Below are 23379 nucleotides of genomic sequence, written 5' to 3'. Positions count from 1 at the left end.
TCTGAAAATATAGTAATATTTGTATTTCTTTTTAAATTTACATATTATTATAATGATAGATTTACACACTGATAGAGATCTGGAAATATCAGGTAACATGAGTAAGAATCCCCTCTAATCCCACATCCCAAAGGTAAACACTTCCAGTTTTCTAAAGGCTGGAAGCAAACCTCTATTTCTAGTGACAAAGGTCTACCTTGTAACACACCAATCCTTATGCCATGAACAACTGGAAAAGATGGATCAAACTTAATTTTTTAAAAAGAAATGTGTATGAAGATGTTAGAGAGCTACCATAATAATGGAAATTGAAGTCATTCTAGCTTTTTCTGCAGATTCCAAAGGGATTTTTAAATACCTGATTATGATTTCTGCAAATAAAGCAGTTTACTTATTTTCCAAAAAAAAAAAGAAGGGAAAATAAAGAAAAAAATTTAAGAGTAAAAAGGTCTAGCATATGTATAACTGGAGTCTGAGGAAATAAAAGAGAATGAGCAGATGCAGTATTTGATGAGATAATGGCCAACAATTTCCCAAGTGGATGAAAGACATTAAGCCACACACTCATGAAGTGCCACAGATCTCAAGAAGGATAAATACAAAGAAAAAAGACATTAAAAGATAATAATAACAGAAGATTACTTATCAGAAATAATACAAGTGAAAAGATAGTGGAGTGATATTTTGGAACATCATCATCTTTGAAAAGTCATTTTGTACACAGACAAAACAACAACAACAAAAAGTGAATAAATACATGCTCATCCCCTCCCCAAACTAAAAGACATTCTTTATTAACAGCTTTGGACAGACTGAAAGCTTGTAACATAGAGATTTCACAATTTTAAAAAATATTCCAGACTACAGTAAAGTCTTTAATAAGAAACCAAGACCAATACATAAGTCAAGGAAAAAAATGTACAATACCTAATTTTGTCTTAAGAGTCTTTACATTGTCAAGTTCTTGTTCCAACTCCGTTATATTGTGTTCCACTGATGAAGACAGTCCTATCAAAAGCAAAAACATTTTAGAAACATAACAACAGAACCCCAGAACAGGCAGCCCTCACATTTAATGAAAATATAAAAAACACACTGCAAATCCTGATCACTAATAATGAAAACAAGGGCTGCTGTGACTCACAGAAAAGTACATCCATTTCTTTACTCCTTAAAACTTCCAAGTTCTTGCTGATTAAACACTACATGTTTCCTAGAAAATTTCTTACTCTGGTAAAATTCTTACTTGATCTATTATTAATTTTTCATTGATTACAAAAGCATCATGTGCTTATTATAAAAAGTGAAAGAAAATCAAGATCTCCTCTCTTCATCCCACCTCCCTAACGTGACAACTGTCAACAGCTTGGGTGAGGTTTTCTTCACCTTCATGTACATACTCATAACATATATACACATCATACTCACGGTTTTTACTATGTATTTTATAAGAATGGGTCAAATCAGACATTATTTCACCACTTGCTTTCCTAGTTAATGATATGTCCACATTGACAGACAGCCCCAACTTCTTAACAGCTGAATAATAATTCCAGAATATGGATGTCCTTCAATTTTATTCAGAATTATTCCATTTATGAATATTCAGGTTTTCCTCAATTTTTTGCCACTACAAACATTTTTCTATGAACATCCAGTACTTTTTGGTTCTATTATTTTTGTAGGACAGAGTCTCAAAATTCAGACTGCTGAGTCAAAGGATATGAGCATTTACAGTTTTAAGAGACATTTAAAAGTTACTTCCCCCCAAATATTGTGATATATTGTAATAAGTTATTATAATAATTTACATTTCTATGAACACTTTATTATAAAATATGCTTGATGTCAGATGATTTTGCCCAACTGTAGGCTAACGTAAGTGCTCTGAGCACCCACTTAAGGTGAGCCAGGCTAAGCTGTGTTTGGTAGGTTAGATATTTTCAACTTATAATGGGTTTACCAGGACATAATCCATCGTAAGTCAAGGAAGATCTGTGTTTTCCAATCTCTTCCCCAGCAGTGGATGTTGTAAACTCTTGAATTTTTGCCAATATGATGGGTAAAAAATATTTTCCCATTGTTACTTTAACATGTACACCATGTTCATATTTTCTGCTTGTTTCTTCAGTGGTTTGTGTATGTCCATACTCTTTCTATTTTAACTGCTAAATTCTGAAATGGACAAATTAAAATCCCCCACTACAACTGTACTTTGACTGAATAGTTTTTTCTCAGTTTTTAAGAATTTTTTCATTATGCGTTTGTATTTGCTAAGATTTGGGGGCTCCTGTAAGACTGTAACATGTTCCTTATGAATCACACCTTTTATCACTGCATCATGACCCTCAGTGTCTTTAATGCTTTTCTTTACATTCATCCCCCCCTTTCATATATCATCGTATTGGTAATTTTGGTTAGAGCAATATCCAATGCCTACATTATTACAATACAAATTCTATCTGCCACTTACCCATGTAATAAACTACGATTAGCTTTCCTTTCTTCCATAACATTCTTCTTCCCACCCCCAGAATTAATCTTTTTTTTTTACATTTGCTTAGTTTTTTATGCATTTACTACTAGTTCGAAGCTAAACCTTCCTCCCAAATGTCTTTATTTCCTCCAGCAGCTTACGAAGAAAAGGTGAATGGGAGGTAATTTTTTTGTAACTATACAAGTCTGAATATGAAAGTTTGGTTAAATATAAATTATTTTTTTATATTTAAAAACTATAAATGAGGAATGAAAAGGTATGTGGTTTACAGGGACTTAAACCCTCATCTTCCATAGCTGTCAGGTAATAGTTAACTTAATGCTGGAAAATCAAGAAATAGCAGGGGAACCTTTTTATTTAGTGTTTACGAGCTTATTATTCTTTATTAGTTAGTTCAAAATTAATTACCCTTCAGAATCGTGAAGTCACTGCTCCACCGCCCCCCAGCGTCCAGTGTCAGCTCTGAGAAGTCTGAAGCTCTTCTTCCTCCTGGACCTGAGTGTGAACTGCTTCTCATTCTCCCTGAGAGAACGTGTCGGCCTTTGTCCCAGTGTCGGTGAGTCACTCTCATGTTCCATGTTGGGCACTGAGTGAGCACTTTCAATCTCCAAGTTCTTGTCCTTTAGAGCTGAGAAATTTTCTTGACTTTGTCATTTCCTCCATCCTGTTTTCTCTCCTCTCCCCACTTGGAATTCTATTAGTTGGATGTTAGATCTCCTGAACTGGTCCTCTACTATTCTTAACTCTTCCCTGTGGTTGTCATTTTTGACCTATTTTCTTTAACTTCCAATCTTTTAGATACATTATCATTTCTAAATTTCAAGAGGCCCTTTCTGTTCACTAGCTATTCCATTTTTAATGGAATCCTGGCTCTTCTCATGGATGCAATCTCAGTCTCTCGCAGGACACTGATGATAGATTTTACTTTTTGCTTATCCTGTGCATATTCCGTCTCCCCCTGGGGTTCTTTATTGTTTGTTTGTTTTGGCCCCTACTTTCCCATGAGAGGTCTTTCTCTTAAGCATGGTAAGGCTTAGTCATCTGTTCATATTTAAGAAGGAAGCACTAAAAATGATAATTTGAAACTCTAAGATTGCATGGGTGGCACCTGACAAGACTTCCTGTTGGGTAATCAAGCTGCGTTTTTCATGGACACCCAACTGCTAGCAGGGTGTGAGGCTTTCCTCCTGGGTAGACAGATTCCCCAGATAAGACTCTCTGATCTCCTTCTTGGGGTATTAAAGCTTGGTTGTCCAGGTGAAGGGAGATGGGAGCTCACACATTTAGTTTGTAAGCACTCATCCCATCCTCCATTCCCCCCATCTGTGCCCAGGCCACAGTCTCACCTTCTCTGGAGAATAACCCTCCCTCTACTGCTGAGGTCGGGAAGAGGCAGTGGTCTGGTACCCTGGATGGAGGGGAAAGATGTGGGGATCAAATCGCTTCATAAGCAGGCTTTTCACCAATCCTCCTTATCTTAACCTGTCCCACTTTATCCCCACTTTCACAGGTGTCTGGTAGTACCACTTTTGGGGACTTTAAGGGATTCTGGAATATAAATCAAGCACAGATGGCTTAGGATTCAGCTTTCTTGGGTCTGCTAAATTAGTTACTTCCAAAATTCTCTCAGGTCTGCTAAATTTCAAAAATTTTTTATGGCTTTCTCCTCTCAAGTTTTCCTTCTTTTAGGTTTATACTTCTCTGACCCTCAGTGTTCTCATCTGTGAAATGGGGGGTATTATTAGGATGCTTTCTGCTGAGTCAGAAAACTCAACTCAAAGTACCTTAAAAAATAAGAAAATAATTTCATGTAATTGGAAGATTACACACAGAGTGGGCTTCAAAGTGGGTTTTCCAGCAGCTCAACAGTGACATCCAGGGACTGAATTCTGCCATCCCCAAGTTGGTCTATTATGAAGACTGGTGCTTTCTTCTTTCATGTAATTTTATAATTTCTGTTTATTTTATTTTGTTCATTATTTCTTCTTTCCCTAGCAAGTGGAATTTCTGTTTATCCTTTTATTCATGTTAATTTGACACTTCAGTGGTTACTTTCTCATTCTTAACACATATACTTAGACTTATGTTTTTTTCAACCTAACCCCACAGGGAAACCTTACTAGGTAACTTATCCCACACTAAGGTGAAGCTTTCACAACACTTTTTTAAAACCATTCTCTCACTGCTTTCCACTCACCCCTCCTAAGTTCTGGACTGTGCTGAGATTGTTTTAAAAATATTTAGTTTGAGATTATTACTAAATTTTTCCAATGGTACGGAAGCCACCATATCCTTAATGACTAGAAGAGTACCTAGCTACTAAATATACAGCTATAAAATGAATAAATAAATGAATGTCTTTTTGTGCCCTAATAAGATATATGACATCTTTGGAAATATATGAGTTTTTAATTGCAATCTTCCCTGCCCCCCTAAGACTACAGATTATTTAATAATCCTTAACAGGTTATAAAAGGGAAGTTTGTGTTGGTCTCTCTCTCCTATGTAAGTAATTTTTCTATGTGAAAGCTTGTAAATCTTTTTTATTATTATCATCATTATTCTTGGAATTCGTGAATCGTATAACTCTGGATCTGTTTATTTCCTGCTTAATAATCTTGCCTAGGACTCTGTGACTTTTTTAATGTACACTCAAGTCTTTCCTCAGCTCACTGACCAGTTCTTCTATTATTTATTTACTTTTTCCTACTTGTTCTTTTTTCTTCTCCTAGAAGTCTATTACTTAGACTAGGTATATTAGCTCTGTAGTCCATGTCTATTATTTCATTAGTGATTTCCTTCTCTTTGTTCTTTTGCTCTGTGACACGAAATAGTTATTCCACTTGATTCTACCAGATGATTAATTCAATTTGCAGAAGGACTGTATTATTTTTCTATTGCTACTGTAACAAATTACCACAAACTTAGTGGCTTAAAGCAATACAAATGTATTATCTTACAGTTCTGGAGGTCAGAAGTCTAAAATCAAGGTGTCAGCAGGACTGTGTTCCTTCTGGGGACTCTAGGGGAGAATCTGTTTGTCTTTTCCAGCTTCTGGAGGCTGCCAGCACTCCTCGGCTTAAAGTCCCTTTTTCAGATCACTCCACCCTCTGCTTCCACTGCCACATTTCCTTCTCTGACCCTCCTGCCTCATCTTTCACTTATAACAATGCTGTGGGACTTCCCTGGTGGCGCAGTGGTTAAGAATCCGCCTGCCAATGAAGGGGACACGGGTTCAAGCCCTGATGCAGGAAGATCCCGCAGAGCAACTAAGCCCATGTGCCACAACTATTGAGCCTGCGCTCTAGAGCCCGCGAGCCACAACTACTGAGCCCGCGAGCCACAACTACTGAGCCCGCGAGCCACAACTACTGAGCCTGCACGCCACAACTACTGAAGCCCACGCGCCTGGAGCCCATGCTCCGCAACGAGAAGCCACCACAATGAGAAGCCCGTGCACCGCAACAAAGAGTAGCCCCCACTCACCGCAACTAGAGAAAGCCCACACATGGCAATGAAGACCCAACACAGCCATACATACATACATACATAAGTAAATTTATTTATTTTAAAAAAACAATGTTGTGATGACACCGGGCCTATCAGATCACCTAGGATAATCTCGAGACCCCCCCTCACTTAATCACACTGCAAAGTCCCTTTTGCCATGTAAGGGGTCATGTTTACAGGCTCTTGGGGTTAGGACTTGGGTACCTTCACGCGACACTATTCTGTCTACCACAAGGACTGTCACATCTTTTGTCTACTGAATTTTTAATGTTTTTCCCACATTCTAGGCAATCCTTTTTCTACTCTAATTACATCTCTTTGAAAATTGGTATTTACTTTTGGGGGCTAATTACAAATTCTTATTTGTCTCTCCCATTAGTTAACTTCAGTTGGAATCACATTTTCTCGCTATTCATCTCGGCCTTCGTCACTCAGTCCTAAGCGAATGGTAACTTTTCTGTATCTGCCGCTATTCTTCCCTTCACACCTACTCAGGGCAGACAGTCGCTCAAACAGTGACAAAACATCTGGAGGGCCCAGTAATTTTTGTTCTTGGGGAGTACAGATGAACTGACCAGAAATATTGACTCAGGAGAAAGACGACTCAGTGCTCTGGCATCTCTCAAGATACAAATAGCGCTCCTTTCTCAAAGGGAGAAAGACTGAAGGGAGGATTCAGGCCAACAACCCAAGGCAGCAGGGTACAAATGCACTAAGCCCTCTTGTGGAATCACAAAACTTCAGTCTTACCCCAGGTTTCTAAGAAAGGTAAGTATTCCCCACTGCATTTCCTTTCTCACTTCCGTCCATCACTAAAGAGAGAGAAATCCAATACTCTCTCTCTTTTGGAGAACCTGAGGTCTTGAAACCACTGAAATGTTATACACTATTTCCAGAGCTCATGAGTTTCATCATTTTACTTGCCAGTATATAGTTTATAAGAAAACAGGGGTAAAGATAGTATAGATGTATTCAGGTAGTGTGACCCAAAACTACTAAACTTTGACTACAAATTTAGCAACCAAAACAAAAAGAGAAACATTTAAGTTACAGAATTAATGGATATTTCTGTATAACAAAGAGATTTACAGTAAGATGGCATAGCATTATAAGATTTTCAAGTATCTTTGAATATAATAGTCTTAGAGATAAGTATATTTTACTTTTTATCCCATTTCTTTACAAATTATATGGTATGTATCTGTAGTTAATGCTCATTTAACTTCTATATCTGATAAATTACAAATACAATTCCAAACTACATTTCATTCCCTATACTTGTGAAGAAAAGCATTATTCCAGTAACCAGTTCACTGCTAGAAAAAATAATCTGATGAATATTCAGAATTTTGAAAGGGAATCAGAGTAGACAGTATTCCTGCTGCCAATGTAAAATTAAGTGAAAAGACATAAATGCCTACTTTGTGGGTGTGATGTCTACAAAGCTCAATACAGATGTCTAGACTAATCAATGTTTTCAAAGGAAAATAACTAAAGTGATATTTCTATAACACTGTGTGTTTATTTTTTGGTGACACAATGCTAGGCACACAATACGTAGTTAATAAACACTGACTGAGTTGCATACTAAAATCAAGAATACATTCTTATTGTCCTCAAAGAAATTACGCCTTTTTTAAATGACTAGATTCATCTGGAATAACACAGTTTTCAAAGACACCACCATCCTTTACTATATATCTCACTACCTAAGTGAGAAAAGTAAGCTTGTTTGGGCGGAATATCCTATCATAAATGACTGGAAGGAAATGATGGCTCTTGTAAGGAATCATGATACACTGCAAACAATTCTGGAATGTTACACAAATTTAAGCTGCAGCAACAAAGTGATCAAAATATCCTAAAGAACTGTATTATCATTACTTTACTTCAAAATGAATCTAAAATATTCAATGTCAGCATTGTCTAGTCAATAAGTCAAATTGGTAGACAAAACCTGTTTGGACTAGTCATGAAAAATAAAAAGGGATTCGCCAAGAAAACCACAAAGCAGCTCATTTAAGGTCAATTTAACGGTATTATTCTGTTTTCCTTCCAGCCTCCACGTAAGACTTCACTACCTCAAAGGAAATTGTAAGAGTATCTATTTGCATTCCCCCTAGGTGATTGGCAGTTCACCACCAATTAGTTCAAAATTACACTGTTACTAGCATGCAATAAAAACAACACCTTTCATCTTTCTTACACAGGTAAGAATACCTTCAGAGCCAATAACTTTGATCAAATGAGTATTTTTGATCCTGCCCCACCCATCTCTTTGGATTCAGGAAAACTAATAGCTGAAGGCAACTTTTCCCAGCTTTATTCTTAAACTGAAAAACTAGTGTGGTATTGAAAATATTTTGCTTGCAAGATAACATAATTTCCCAAAGTCCAGCACTTCTTCAATAATTAAGCTGTCCTTACACCTTTTCTTTTTTTTTTTTTAGGTACTTATTTATTTATTCATATTTGGCTGCGTGGGGTCTTTCATTGCTGTGCGTGGGCTTTCTCTAGTTGCGGTGAGCAGGGGCTACTCTTCGTTGCAGTGCACAGGCTTCTCACTGCGGTGGCTTCTCTTGTTGCAGGGCACGGGCTCTAGAGCGCAGGCTCAGTAGTTGTGGCGCACGGGCTTAGTTGCTCCGCAGCATGTGGGATCTTCCCAGACCAGGGCTCGAAACCATGTCCCCTGCATTGGCAGGTGGATTCTTAACCACTGCGCCACCAGGGAAGCCCACACCTTTTCTTAATATGTAAGAGAGCCTTAACTGACATGCATTCATATGTTAAAGGACAGACACTAATTATTTAATGTAAAATGTATAATGTTATATTTTTTAAAACAAACATAAATCTCCAACTGGGTATATAAACAATTCAAAGAATATGAAGCAATAAAACAATCTCCCTAAACAATTCAGTACCATAAACAATTCAGTGTCCTAAACTTAGTCCCATAATGAATACTACTTGGAAATAGATACCTCTAGTATAAACATTATTTTTTTCATTTAACTTTTAAATTTAGCATATAGCCAAAAGAAAGCTGATTAGAAAATCTGTTATCTAAGTAACTCTTTAAAATTTTCATTATACTTAGTACTTTAAATTGACCAAAGTTATTTCTATCACCAAGAATGTGAGGTCACTCAAGTACTTTTCATTATTTCTAGTCACTTAGACAAACAAGTTAGTTGTTAAAGCCCAAGACTCCTAATAATTCACAGAATGAACAGTCTCCATCCCCTAAGCAAACACCAATTACCGTACACCATAAAGCCACTGATGATTAGACAGACCCCAGAAAGATTTTGAAAACTGAAGTCTGGCCATGAAATCTCTAAAGCATCTATCTGGGCATGAACAAATACTATTACTATCTACAGAGGAGATAGACAATCCGCATACTCAAAAACTCTATTTCTATTCCATTTGCAGTGCTAACATTTGTTAAAAATAATAGTTTCTATTTACTTCTGACATATCCACAAAAATATGGCTAATTATAGAACCAAGTAATATGAGACTTTTGATATTCAACACAATTTTGAAAATGCAAAATACTTTGATTATAAATGACCACAAGCAAGATGGAGAGTATTAAACAATCAGCTTTAGGAACATTACATGAAGCTATGTACAATTAAAGTAATGGTTTGGCCTTTTTTCTTCTACTTTAGCTATAAGTTATTGGTAGATCTTAAGCTAGATAAGATGCTAAGATTATTTTATATGTGCTACTCTCGGGAACACCATCCTCCACATAAGTGTGGTTGAACAAGCAGCTTGTATGCATTAATTCATCTTCTGCTAACAAATTTGGATCATCTATACAGAGTAATCTCTTTCTCTAAATTTCAGAGAATATATGGTACTTAACTCTTAAATTATTCTATAGTTTGTTATTCCAAAGGATTCCTCATCTACTAATACTGTATCTCTTCAGTCAATTCATTTCATCCCTTCATCATCTCATTATCTGGGTCATATTTTATTGTCATGGAAAGTGATTATATGGTCCAAGAAACTGAATAAATTTTAACAAGGTGTCTCTCACAGTTTCAGAACCTTGGACCCAAATTTTGATACCTTATTAGAAACTGTTTAATTAGTATTACCAGTAGAATTAATACTCTTTTCTGTTAGTTCATAAAGTCAAGATATTACTAAATATTTTCTTCTATCACAGTATTGCCCAAAAGAGGGTCATTCAGCGTCAACAATCTTTGCTATGTATGTTTGTGATGAAAGCTGATATTTGATCACCTTCAGCCTGTCACTAAGCCCAAACATTTCTCGAAGTGGGCCAGAGTCTGCTAAGTCTGAGACAGTCTCACTTCAGTGGTATAACCAACAGAATAACCATTGCTAGACTACAGAAGAATGCCTAAGGAAAGTCAAGATGAAAGTAACATAGCGGACATGAGATAAAACCCAACATAAGCTTCCTTATACCATTACAGGTGTTATGTGAAAGACATCATATAGCTAACTGTCTTGCCAATGACAATGGGAAAGCTTCCGACAGGATGCTAGAACTCTAAAGCAAGCATAGACTGCCTGGCAAACTCAGCTTTGTTATAAACAGCAAGATTCAAGGATTGATGGTGACAAAATGCTTCTGACAGGTCACTTAGTTCCACAAAAAATTCAGGTATGTCGTTTTTTTCAATCCTTTACCTTTCAGAATACAAAGGTACTGCAACATGACACTCAGCAAAAATGAAACAAGTACATCTTCTGTGCTCTTAAAAATAAAGAATCAACATCAACTTCAATAGAAAAAGCTTTAAAAAAAAGATTAGAATGAAGCAGGAAAGTAACTGCCACCAAAAGTGATATACTAACTTTTTATCATGAAGATGAAAATAGTACCTAACAAAACTGAATTGAATCATTAAGTTCAAAGGCTATAATATTTTTAAATAAATTACATTAAAAGAACTGTGAAGGTTTTGAACTTAAACAACAAAAAATAATTCCTATTCATTATGGTGCTTCTAAAGGTACCCAATACACCCACAGGCTATACACACAAAAGCTAATTATTTCAATTAATGCTGTTGCATAACTTAAACACTTAAACAGGCTAATGATAAATATATAACTTAATCCTGGGAAGGAATTACAAAAGATTTTCTACCACGATCAATGTAATGAGACTTTCTGCTGGGCTACTCTTCAGGGGTCCTGGAGTAGAAATGGATTGTGACTGCTCCTATTTCATGCCTTAACAATAGGGGAAAATCACCTTATTTCTGCTTCTTCACTAACACCTCCAGCCCCTCAATCTTGGTTTGTCTCCAGAGGTCTCTAGTATGGGCTTTCCTAAATACTCTTCCATGTGATTGTCTTTTATGCTATCACCAAATTTTACTTCTTCCTTCTTCACATCTATGGTAAAATGACAACCATCCACCATGCGTGTTTTTCATCTATCCATTTACACATGCAACAAATATTTACTACCAACCCACCACATGTCTGGCAGTATCAGAGGATCAGGAAGAAAACAAGCAAAAATCTCTGCCCTGTGGAGTTCCTGTTCCAGGTGGAGAGATGGGCAATATATGAAAAGTGAGCAGCATGTCAGCGATTGGAAAGTGCCATGGAAACAATAAAGCAGGAAGGGGGAAAGAAGTGCCAGGGTGGAGGTGGGCCTGGCACTACGAAATCACAGCCACAAGGCTCACAGCATGGGAAAGCCCACCGAGAAGGGGACCATTAGGTAAAGACCTGAACGGCAGGAGGCAGAGGTGGGGCAGGCCGCATGAGAGAAGAACAGCAAGGAGACTGCAGGAGAGGAAGCCAGAGGCTGCAGAGGCTACAGACGGGGAGCCAACAAGTGAGATGTGACTTACATTTTCAAGCGCTCTCCTTGACTCACAAGGCCACAGATGGATGCAGGCAGCCCACTAGGAAACTACAGAATCTAACCAAGAGGTGACCGGCCACTCAGACCAGAGTGGTGACAGCGCAAGTGGTGAGGCGTGGTCAGATGCTGGAGAGGCTTTGAAGCGAGAGCTGACAGCTTTGCGAAGGAATCCACATGGGAATTAAGAGAAAGAGACGCCAAGGAATTAGCCTGAGCACCTGGAGGAATGGATTTGCCACCTACAGGGATGGGTCCACTCTAACAGAGGCGGAATTAGTTGATCCTGGACTAGATATGTTCAAGATGCCAATTAGCCCAGTGGAGTGTCTACTAGGAGGCTGGATCTACACAGTTGGAGGTCAGCAGCACACAGGTGGTATAAAGCCATGCGGCCAAAGGACACAACCAGAGGAGGGCAGGCAAACAGAAAAGAGAGGTTTAAGGACCGAGGCATGAGGCAGACCCATGTGAAGAAGCAATGGACACAGAGAAAACTCAGCAAAGTAGGTTGAGAAGCAGCAGCCCATTAAGTGGAAGGACAAGGAAAGAGTAGCAAACTGAAAAGCAAGCGGAATAAAACTATTTCAAGGAGAGGGGAGTGTAAGATGAGGACTCTGAACTCGTGGCCAACCTGGCACCAGCACTTCGGGAGAGTCGTGGAGGCAGAAGTGAGTTCAAAGCCAAACGTTCAAAGCACAGAAATGAAGCCAACAAGAATACAACCCTTGGGAGTTCCGCTATAAAAGTGGGAAAGCAATGAGGTGGTGAGCTGGAGTGGGTAGGAGGTCAAGATAGATTGATTTGCTTTCCTTCCTTCTGAGGAAATAAAAATTTGTATTCTAAGGCAAGTCAAGGAAAATGTTAACATAAAAAGTTTTCTCTGCCCTTTGGCCGCCTCTCTCCCCACACTGTGCACCATGTATCTGCACTATGCATTGACCACACGGCCCCATCCGCAGAAATACCTGCTCAACCATAAAGAGCAACGTTCTCCTGGCACCAACAAGATGACTCCTTAGGAGATAACCTTCCTTCTTAACCCTGTAAAGGACCGCAATGACCCACTACCCACTACTCACTTTGTATGTGTAGGTCTGGACTGTATAAATTGTTCATAATACGTCATTTAATGTACAGCCCTCTGTCTCAAAAACTCACACAACTGTGCTTTGACCTCTAAGAGGAGGAACGGTTCTTGGAGTTTTCTGAGAGACTGTTCCCAAGTTATAATCCTCAATTTGGTTTGAATAAAATTTTCCATTTCTTTCTTAGATCAACTGATTAGTTTTTCATCGACACTTCCTTCCTTTCCTTCCTCTCTTTCACTTGGTCTTTCATTCTGTTGAGAAAAATCACAGTAATTCTCTATGCTGATGGAAATGATCCAGTTGGTGAAAAACTGCTTTTGTAAGAGAAATGTAGAACGGCTAGAGTTCTGTCCTAGAATCAGTGAGAAGGGACAGAATCCAGTGCAGGAGGGGAGGGCCAACCGCAGCCAGAAGCAGGGACAATCCAGCCACGGTGTAAGGAGAAGAGGCAGCACAAGCAGGGGCAGCTGCAGGTAGGTGAATCCACACAAAGGGAAACGCTCGTGCAAGTTTTGTCATGATTGCTTCTATTTCCTCAAGAAAATAGGAAGCAAAGTTATCATCTGAGAGTGACAGTGAAGAAGGTCTGAGAAAAGAGAAGATATAACTAGTCATCGAGGAGAACCTACGGTCATGCACATAAAGAAAGGCCAGGCAGTCACGGTCAGAGGTGAACAGACGTGAGTGCAGAGGACATCCAGAGCTGGCTGGAAGCAAGGCTGGAGTCTTGCCAGGCATGAGTACAACAAAGTGAGAAGGAAAGGGGACTGAGGGTGCACGTGAGGGACTGGTTATAACAAGGGACCGGTTATAACGACGGCCCAGGAATTTAAACTGTGACAAAGCAAGGGTACGATGGAAAAGGGTGGGGGTGGTAATGAAAAGTTATTAGGATAAATAAATGACACGTTAAGTCTCAATACTGAAGAACTGTGGGAAGTGAGGTGGAAATATCAGAGCTGGAGAGGAGGAGGACTGATTTTGAGATTATGCAAGAACCTGAGCTCCCGCTCATGACAAGGCCTGCGTTATAATCCCAGGCAATAAGCAGCTGAGGGAGATCATTGGAAGAGAGAGGTCAAGGAGCTCCCAGAGTACTGCGACACTGAAACCACCAAGAATTATGATAGGTGTTGTAGAGAGAATGATCACGAATGTGGAGATAAAACAACGTCCTCCAGGAGAGCGCAGGAACAGCCTGGGATGGGAGGGGTGCCTGAAAAGGGGAGAAGGCATCAATCAGGTCCAGGTCTAAAGACGTGAGATTCAAAGTGTCTGAAAGAGAGCAAGAGGAGCCCAGCCAAACTCTAGGAGGAGCAAATGCGGCTGTGGGGAAACAGAGCTCCCACCGAGGGGGCTCCCGAGGAACCACGGTGCTTCACGCAAGAGGGCGAAGGCTGAGCATCCAGGGTTCTGAGGTTCTCAGGGTTCTGAGTCAGAGCTCAGCTCCACGCGCTAAAGCAGAAAGTTTCACGAGCTAGGGGACAGTGGGAAATTGGGGCAGAAATGGGACAAAAAGAGACATGGGGAACACAGAGTCTGAGATGCAAAGAACTGGAAATCCCACGCTCCTCATGCCAGCCATCAGAAAGGGGCAAAGAGCAAAACGCACCCATTATCCCTGCGGGTCCCAAGTGCCGAGGGCGGGAAGGCGCAGGAGTCTTGTCAGAGCCGCACGAGCTCTGGGGACATCACTTTACTCTTGCCAGGGTAGGTGGACGTGAGGGAAGGGGGCTTAGCCAGATGGCGTGGCGCTCGGGTTCCCTCCTGCTCCAGGATCACATACAAGTCCCCTCCATTTCTTTCCAAGTCTTTCAGCGCTGGACACAACCTTCACAGAGTCTCACTGTTTCTTTTCCTGTTCTTCAGTTAACTAGTCCATGATCTTGAGTCTCAGGTTCTAAATTCACCTGCACAATGTCTGGTGCTTAGAAGAAGATGTGCAGTAAACAGAAAAGGGAGGAGAAAGAGTGGAGCAGACTGGTAACAGGATGGCTTCTTTATAACAGTATACCTGTTAGCTTTATTTTATTACTGTATTTTATGAAATAACAATAATATTAACAAGAACAAAACCTCTAGCACCATCAAGTGTCAATGAGAAGCAATGGAGAAGTCACAGGCAGGCAGCCCATCCTAAAGCTACACTGATAACTTAAACACCAGGCATGAAAACCCAACTCCGGGAATCTAATAACTACCACAACAAGTCATCTTATCTTCCAGAAAAAAATAGTGTTAGTCCCACAGTAAAGCACCTCTTGATATTAAGTATCATGTTTTTTCCAGATAACTGTAAAGCTGGGATCAGAGCAAACCATGCAGATGTTCCCAAGATTCAAGATTCATGCGATGCGCGTCACAGCCCACGCAAACCAAGAAAGCACACTCAATGTGCCCTTAGCAAACACCACCACAAATTCTGGGGTGAATCACCGCTGTAATCTGTATTTTTAAAAATCTTTTACTCTATCCTGCAATTCTTTTTAATAGCCCAGAGTAAAAAAGTTAAAACTTCACTTTTTAAAAATAATTTAAAATATAAAATAACTGTTACCACAAAATACACTTGACATAGTACTAGATTAAATAAAATCCCTGAGGGGTTTCCCTGGTGGCACAGTGGTTAAGAATCCGCCTGCCAGTGCAGGGGATACGGGTTTGAGTCCTGGTCCGGGAAGATCCCACATGCCGCGGAGCAACTAAGCCCGTGCGCCACAACTACTGAGCCTGTGCTCTCGAGCCCACATGCCACAACTACTGAAGCCCGTGTGCTGCAACTACTGAAGCTCGTGCTCTGCAACAAGAGAAGCCACCGCAACGAAGCACACGCACTGCAAGGAAGAGTAGCCCCCACTCACCGCAACTAGAGAAAGCCCACACGCAGCAATGAAGACCTAATGCGGCCAAAAATAAATAAATTTTTAAAAAATAAAATAAAATCCATGGGGTGATTTCCATCACTAACCTCCCATGATCTATATTTTCTTAAAAAATAGCAAATCATAAAATACAGTTTTGTCCCATCTTGGTTTTTTCCTCTGCACATACTGATAAATATACTTTACTGAAGCTCACAATTCTTAGTGTATGTTAGTCAAAATGTCCATTTTGCCATAGAACGCTTTATGTTACAAGCCTATTATTTTCTACCTGAAACAGTCCATAGTGCTAATCAACAGCAAACAGCAAAACTATAGCATTTATCCCAACAAAGAGTCTCACTGGAAAGATTTTAATGACAACCTACCAACAGAGCAGTCAGAAGTAGTGCATGGCTTCCCAAAACGGCAGAAAATAAAATTACCTTTAGCATTAGCTATCATACCATCCTAATCCTCTACAAACTATAACATTTTTGTGCTAGCTGGAGAGTTTTGTTTATTTTGGCTTTGCCTCATCATATAATACCTTAAACTTCTGGCAAGTATTTCCTTTTCAATTTCTTTTCTTTTAATAAATTTATTTATTTTTTTTTAATTAATTAATTTATTTATTTATTTATTTATTTATGGCTGTGTTGGGTCTTCGTTGCTGTGCCCGGGCTTTCTCTAGTTGCAGCGAGCGGGGGCTACTCTTCTTTGCGGTGCTCGGGCGTCTCATTGCAGTGGCTTCTCTTGTTGCGGAGCACAGGCTCTACGCGAATGGGCTCAGTAGTTGTGGCACACGGGCTCAGTAGTTGTGGCTCACAGGCTCTAAAGCTCAGGCTCAGTAGTTGTGGCGCACAGGCTTAGTTGCTCCACGTCATGTGGGATCTTCCTGGACCAGGGCTTGAACCCGTATCCTCTGCACTGGCAGGCGGATTCTTAACCACTGTGCCAGCAGGGAAGTCCTCCTTTTCAATTTCTTTAGATATAACGAACCACTTTTGATGTGAGGAGCCAAGGATCTAGAAAGATTCTGGAGGGACTTTTTTTTCCCCACTGCTGAAGGACAAAGTGAGAAAAGGCTATATGTGGAAGTTTGCTTTGATTAGACTTAATTCAAATTCTTTAATTCACAGAGCAGTGTGTTTTATCCTCCCTAGATCTTAGCCTCCTGAGCTGTAAGGCAGAACTAGTATATTTCTAGGCTGACACATAAGCCCCACACACTGCAGGAGGCAGCTGGACATGTATTCTTTATGATTCGGGCATGTTTTATTACACAGCAGCATGATTACCTAACTAAGATAAATTCATTATAATATTAACTACTTTAATGAAATATGATAAAGCTGACAGTATTGATTAAAGTTATAATTTTTAAATTAAATAGGCTTATATATTAAAGTAGCTTTAATAAAGTTAGAAGAATAAAAGATACCTGTAGTTCCAGTCTAAAAGTTATCAGTATCAAAGCATATAATTATTACTGACAAGAATTCTCTAGAATAGATACAATCTGAAATTCTTTGATCTAAGAATAAAGCTCTAAATGTTATCAACACTTTTGGGTTGATGATTTAAATTCACTATTTGTAACTGAAAAAAATAGGTATTTTCCTTCCCATTTCTCAGTATTTCACAGTTAAAGTAACCTTCCATTTTATACCTACTCTTGAATTATGGTTAGCTATTAATAATCTGATCTTGGTGGTTAGGTTTTCAACATTTTAAAAAAACTTCGTAGGAGAAAAGAGTGCAGGGTGAAATTCATTTGAGTAAAACAAAGAAAATTTTACTATGTCATTTCTCTGTTAAACTGTCATTACTCTTTTCTTCATTGGTTCATCATTTGAAGACAAAAATGATCAGTAATGAAAAATTAAATTTTAACATCTTTGACACGCTTACATTGTTATCAGCTAACAATGAACAGCATCCCCAAATGACAACAGAGTTCCTAAGTACAACAGAGTCTAATTTGGCCCCTTAGTGTCAGAGAAACACTGCTTTTTACCATGCATTAGAGATTTCAACAGGAGAGACATGAGGTAGGGATACTACAGTCACTAAGACAACATGCAAATCTGCAGAACCTCAGCAACTACAAGTCATAATGCTTCCAATATGTTAGGATCTGGTAGAAGAGGGATATACCTTAGTGGCCAGTGTCTCAGCACTGAACTGACCCTGCTGGTTACAGCTAATATCGGTTAGGGAGAGATGGGACCCTGACCAAAGTGCTGCGACTCCTCAGTAAACCTCTTCTCACCTGGGAAGTTCACGTGTTTCTCTGACATCTTGGCCTCAGGCAACAGCACAAGGTACTGAGAGGCTTGTATTTTTCCCCTCAATTATCTGTCTTTTTTGAATTAAATAATCTTTTATTCTGGTCTAAATATGTAATAAATACATACCATTTAGTCGCCGCTGAAGTGCTTCTTCCTCTAGAGTAATAATATAAATTTGTTCATCCAGGTCCTCAAGAATCTAAATTTAAACATCAAACTATTGAATAATACATTACGTAAGTAGTGCTTACGAGAATATTTAGGCTATTTGGCCTATAATTTAGATAACCATTCAAATTACTAGGAATCTAAATTAAAAATGCTCAAACTATTCTACTTGCAAATTAAGTAGAAATTCTTAGTATATAACTAAGCACATCAAAAGCTGATTATCACAAAATCTACATACATTTAAACTGATTTGTTTCAGTTTAAAGAATTAAAGAACTCTGCAACTCTCTCAATGGCACACAAATGTATGAATTCTAAACATCCAGAAAGCTACATGCAGTAGTATCTCTACGCCCAAGCCAATATTATAGAGCCAGAGGAATAGATCACCCAGTCCAACACTGCTTTCTCATCTACATTAACCTGCATAATGTGTAAAACAAGAAATCCATAAACTAAATCACTACCATCAATACTTTCCATTTACATCATCATTATATACTAAAAAATTTCCACAAATATTAAACACTGGTATTATGAAAACCTTCCTATAGACAGAGCCCTAGAAAAATAGTGTGCTAACATACACACCACTCACGACCACAGTATACAACACTAGTAAAAACAACCACCAAAAAACCCCACTAATCAGTAACCAATTATATGGGATATTATCTGCTCTGCGTAAGGGTTGGTGTGCTTCATCCCCTTGATTCTACAGCAACCCTATGAAAAACAGACTGCTCTCGCTGCATCTTGTAATATGCCAAGAAACAAAGGTTTGGCAAAGAAAAGTTATCTGTCTTCAAAGCCTGTGCTCTTAGACACTCTGGGCTGATGGGGACCTAAATATGGATTGGACTTAGTCCTTGACCTCAAACAGCTTATATTCTAGTGTCCAGGAGAGATATGAAAAATCAAAAAGAAAAATAAATTATAGAATTGAAAGTAATGTCATAACTGAAGCTAAAATAAAATGTTAACAAAAGTTCAGAGGAAGAAAGATTCCCAGCTGCTATTTGGGAAGAAAGAAGTCTTGGCAAATGGTTTTGATGGTAGTAGCATCTTACCCAATAGCTTCATTTACCAAAAGGAGGAAAGGCATTTTGCTCAGAGGAAATGACAAGCAAAACATACAGGTGGAGAGGTACAAAGTACACTTAGCAATAAAGTTGCTCGATGACTCTGGAGCTTATGGCAGAACAAGGAGTGGTCCAGAGCCCAGGCTCTGAAAAGAGCCTCCGGGTTCAAATCCTGCCTCATCCTCTCAGATCTGTGATCTTGTATAAGCTACTTGATCTCCCTGAACCACAGATAATTCAACCATAAAATAAGAACGCCATCACCTAACTTATGGGTTTGTCATCAGGATTAAATGAAATTATGCATGTAACTAAAGTACTTAGTGCAAGCATATAGCATATACTTAATTACTGAATAAATAACCATTATTATTGGATGTTAGGAACAAGAAAAGAGGCAAACATTAAAAAGTTTGAAGATGTTACTAATAATAGACAAGTTTGGGAGAAAGTAAGCTTGGGGAGGTTGGATAAGTAAGTAGTCTGATTTTGTATCTGTTGAGTTTTCAGCTCCATAGGGCCTTCAATTATAGCACTTAAGATATACTGTAGTTTGCATTCACTATCTTTTTCTCACTAGAATTAGACATTTAGAAGTGATATGGAAGTGGCAGAGGTGCTCAGGAAAACAGAGCAGAGCACCTTTAGACCAAGGACAGAACTTTAAACATTTGCCTATTTTAGGGGGAAGAAAGTGGAAACGGAGAGAGAGACCAAAAAAACAAACAAAAACAACAACAACAACAAAAAATCCAGAGAATTAGGAAGAAACTAAATGAATGCAATGTCACAAAACCTCTTCAAGAGGGAAGTAAATTTCAAGATTTAATAGAACATGTATTGTATTTGAGTGTGTGTACATTTATGTAGCAGGTTAAAAATCCATTTTTATTTTTTAAAAATACAAAGATTATTTATTTAAAAACTTTCAAAATTAAGCAAGCATTTACTAAAAGAATGTCTACTATGATATTCTCTCAGTTTTTTCCCTTGATGAATTATGCTGATAGGGAAGAAAAACATATAACCATAATAATTTCATAAATACTACTAGTGAAATATAAAGGGGAATATGAGAAATGCAGAGGAAGGAGCTTGATTATTTTAGCTTAAAGAAGAAGTGAGGCAAGGGTCAAAGACAGGTAGTAAATACAGCTGGTCTCAGAGCCAGGACTTCAGGAGGCTGTCAGGTGGCTGAAGCAGGTAAGAGGCAGAAGCGAGAGAAAGACCTTCGACATGCCTGGGAAGGGGAAGAATCCAGGCTGCTCTGGGCACAGCAAGTCAGCTGTGAGACTGGCTAGAAACAGAGTCACCAGGGAAGCAATGGGGGCAGGGGCAGCTACAGGCAAATTCAGCGGGGGACAGTTGTGAAAGGCCTTGTATCATGTGAATAGCTTAGACTTGAGCTTGTAGGCAATGAGGATCCATGAAGACAATGTGACAATTCCCTAGATACAGGTAAGAATTATTGTCATTTATTAAATATTTGACAAAATAGCTAGAGGCCCAAGTAACTTAGGGACAAATCATCAAAACTACTACCAACTGAAAATTATTTTTAAATGAATATACAGCATTTCTGAGATTAAAGGGAAAAGTATAATTCAATTAATCAAGATATAACATGCAGACAAATTTTCAGAAAATAACTGCTTTGTAAGTCAAAGAGTATATATAGTAAACTTTGAAACACAAAAGAGTTACCATTTGATATAAGATAATGGACTCCTAAAATACCTGTAAATATCTGTACATTTTGTCTTCAAATTTGCTAGAAGAATTTCTAGCTGAGTGCCTATAGTTAGTATTTTAAGAGCAAAAGCAAATTTGGTTTCCAAAGATGAAAAAGATTAAAATAAAAACAATAACAATTTGGGTTATAAACACGTAAAAATATTCTTCTGTTTCTGAATGCTAGTTTAGAACCTAAAAGATGTTCAAATGTAAAAATGTCTATTTAACAAACAAAATGGTTTACAACATCATACTCACTGTTGGCTTCACCAACAGCTGCCCCATGACTGTGAACATGCGGGAGAGGCCAACTGGAGTGCACACTGCAGAACAGAGAGAGCTCACTTCAGAGTTAGGAGAGAAACTGCCAGCCCCAAATAAAGCAAACTCAAAGACTGCTGTTGTAGGAAAACGCTTGTTTCCAATCTAGGTTCTCGCAGTGTTTTGTCACAGGGCTCCTCAATGTCACCATTAGAGAAGCTCTAGGGGTTCGTGCGCAGACGACGGGCATTCTTATATTTAAGGAAAGATTCATGAAGACTAAAGGAGGGGTAGGATATGCCAGATTCTAGCAGCTGAATAATAGTAAGTATTTTCACTTAAAAGAAATTAAAGAAAACCAACCAGAGAACAGACTAAATTTCAAGTACTAACTGAATCGAGTATCAGACAAGAATATCCGAAAGTGACAACTATAACCTTACATCCTTTTACCTATTTTTATCTGCTTATAACATCTCTGAGATATGTTGTGATGCCTTAAGTAAAACAAAACAAATTGTGAAAAAAAGACTGCCAATTCATCGTACAGAATTCCACCATTACCATTCAAAAGTAGAAGCTAGCGTTGTGATGGGGGGGGAGGCACGTGCATGTCTGACTCTCTCCCCCTCCCTCTCTCTTTCCAACTCTGTGCAAGAGGCTTTCTTTAGAGAAGAACAAAAGTATAATTTCAAGGTTTCAGTTTATCAAAATTTATCTTGAATATACAAAAAAAGTTAAGGGCCAACTTTTAAAAATATCTCCAAGCTGTTAAGGAATCTCATCGGGAAACTTGTCTGTAATTTTCTAGAACACAGAACAACTCTACTTTATTATCAATATTATGTCAGAAAAATACTTACAGAGAAGTAACAAACATCCCATCAATGATATACAGGAATATAAATAAGGTAGGTAGAACTCCCAGAGATCTATTAAAAAATGTAAATATCTTTTAGTGCATCCAAAATACCATACATTGATATATAGACTGACAATAAATTAATGTATAGTAAACATCATAATTGCCTATTTGAGTCTACTAAACCATATAATTTCTAAATTGTACAATAAAAAGATCTAAAACAGAAGAACAGGAAATAACCCTTTTGCAAAACCTGTTTGGAGGGAGAACAGGAGCCTCCATGGAATTTTAAGAACAGAAACCAATTAACCAAAGGAAAAAAAAATCTGAAAAGCTGCTTGCTCATTCTACATACAAGAAACACACAAACATTCATTTCTTTCCTTAAACATGTCGAAAGACTTTTTAATTTTGTAAATTAACAACAAGGATTAACTATACAAAGAACTATTAAAATGTTTTAAAAAGTGAATGTGTATAATTATATTCCAAACTGTAGTCTCCACTAGAGAAACTGGTTTAAACAAGTCAATCCGTACCATATAAAGATTCCATACTCGCAGCGTCATTGTCAATGAGTGCCGAGGCTACCCACACTATCCCAAGAATAAGCAAGGCCAGAAGCATAAGCATGACCAGAGTTTCTAAAATTCGGGCTCGGATTCCCTGCAAAATATAATAAAGATATAATTTTAATATTTTATTTCATCACATGAACAATTAGGTTTCTGTCTATATGAAAGCATACAAATTCTTTGAAAGGGGAGGAAATTTACATTTATTAGCAGGACAAAAAACACTAAATGTTTACTGTTTGTAACGTTTAGGCTGACTTTTCAAAATTATGTAGAACACCATTAAGCTTTGAAGAAAGTACCAAAACAATTCTTCATAAAAACATTTTGCAGAACCCTTTTAAACAATTAATTACTTTCCTAACACTTTCCACCAAGAAAGTAGATTAACAAATTTTTATCTGTGATTCTAATCAAGGGAATATAAGGCTAATTAAGGCATACTGCCAAACAGTTCCGTGGACACCCAACTTGGTGAAAACACAAAGCACCATCTACTAGAGAACACGGGGGTTCTGTTAGCTCCCCACAGCCTCCAGAGCCCTCTAGTGTCCAGACGAAGAACT

General features: G+C 38.3%; 1 protein-coding gene across 9 annotated transcripts in view; it reads right to left on the bottom strand.

Annotated features, from left to right (window-relative positions):
* Positions 1-23379, bottom strand: part of LMBR1 (limb development membrane protein 1) — a 141970-nt gene that overhangs the window by 40657 nt on the left and 77934 nt on the right. For all 9 annotated transcript variants that reach the window (XM_059932948.1, XM_059932941.1, XM_059932942.1 and 6 more), the window contains 5 exons: positions 22778-22904; positions 22237-22305; positions 21371-21435; positions 18252-18324; positions 928-1008 (listed from right to left, as the gene is read on the bottom strand). In XM_059932948.1, coding sequence (XP_059788931.1) covers positions 928-1008; positions 18252-18324; positions 21371-21435; positions 22237-22305; positions 22778-22904 — 415 coding nt within the window. The remainder of the gene's footprint in view (positions 1-927; positions 1009-18251; positions 18325-21370; positions 21436-22236; positions 22306-22777; positions 22905-23379) is intronic.

This window comes from Balaenoptera ricei, chromosome 9 (genome assembly GCF_028023285.1).
Source record: "Balaenoptera ricei isolate mBalRic1 chromosome 9, mBalRic1.hap2, whole genome shotgun sequence".
In the NCBI taxonomy this organism is placed as follows: domain Eukaryota; kingdom Metazoa; phylum Chordata; class Mammalia; order Artiodactyla; family Balaenopteridae; genus Balaenoptera; species Balaenoptera ricei.
This window is presented reverse-complemented; position numbering and strand designations above follow the sequence as displayed.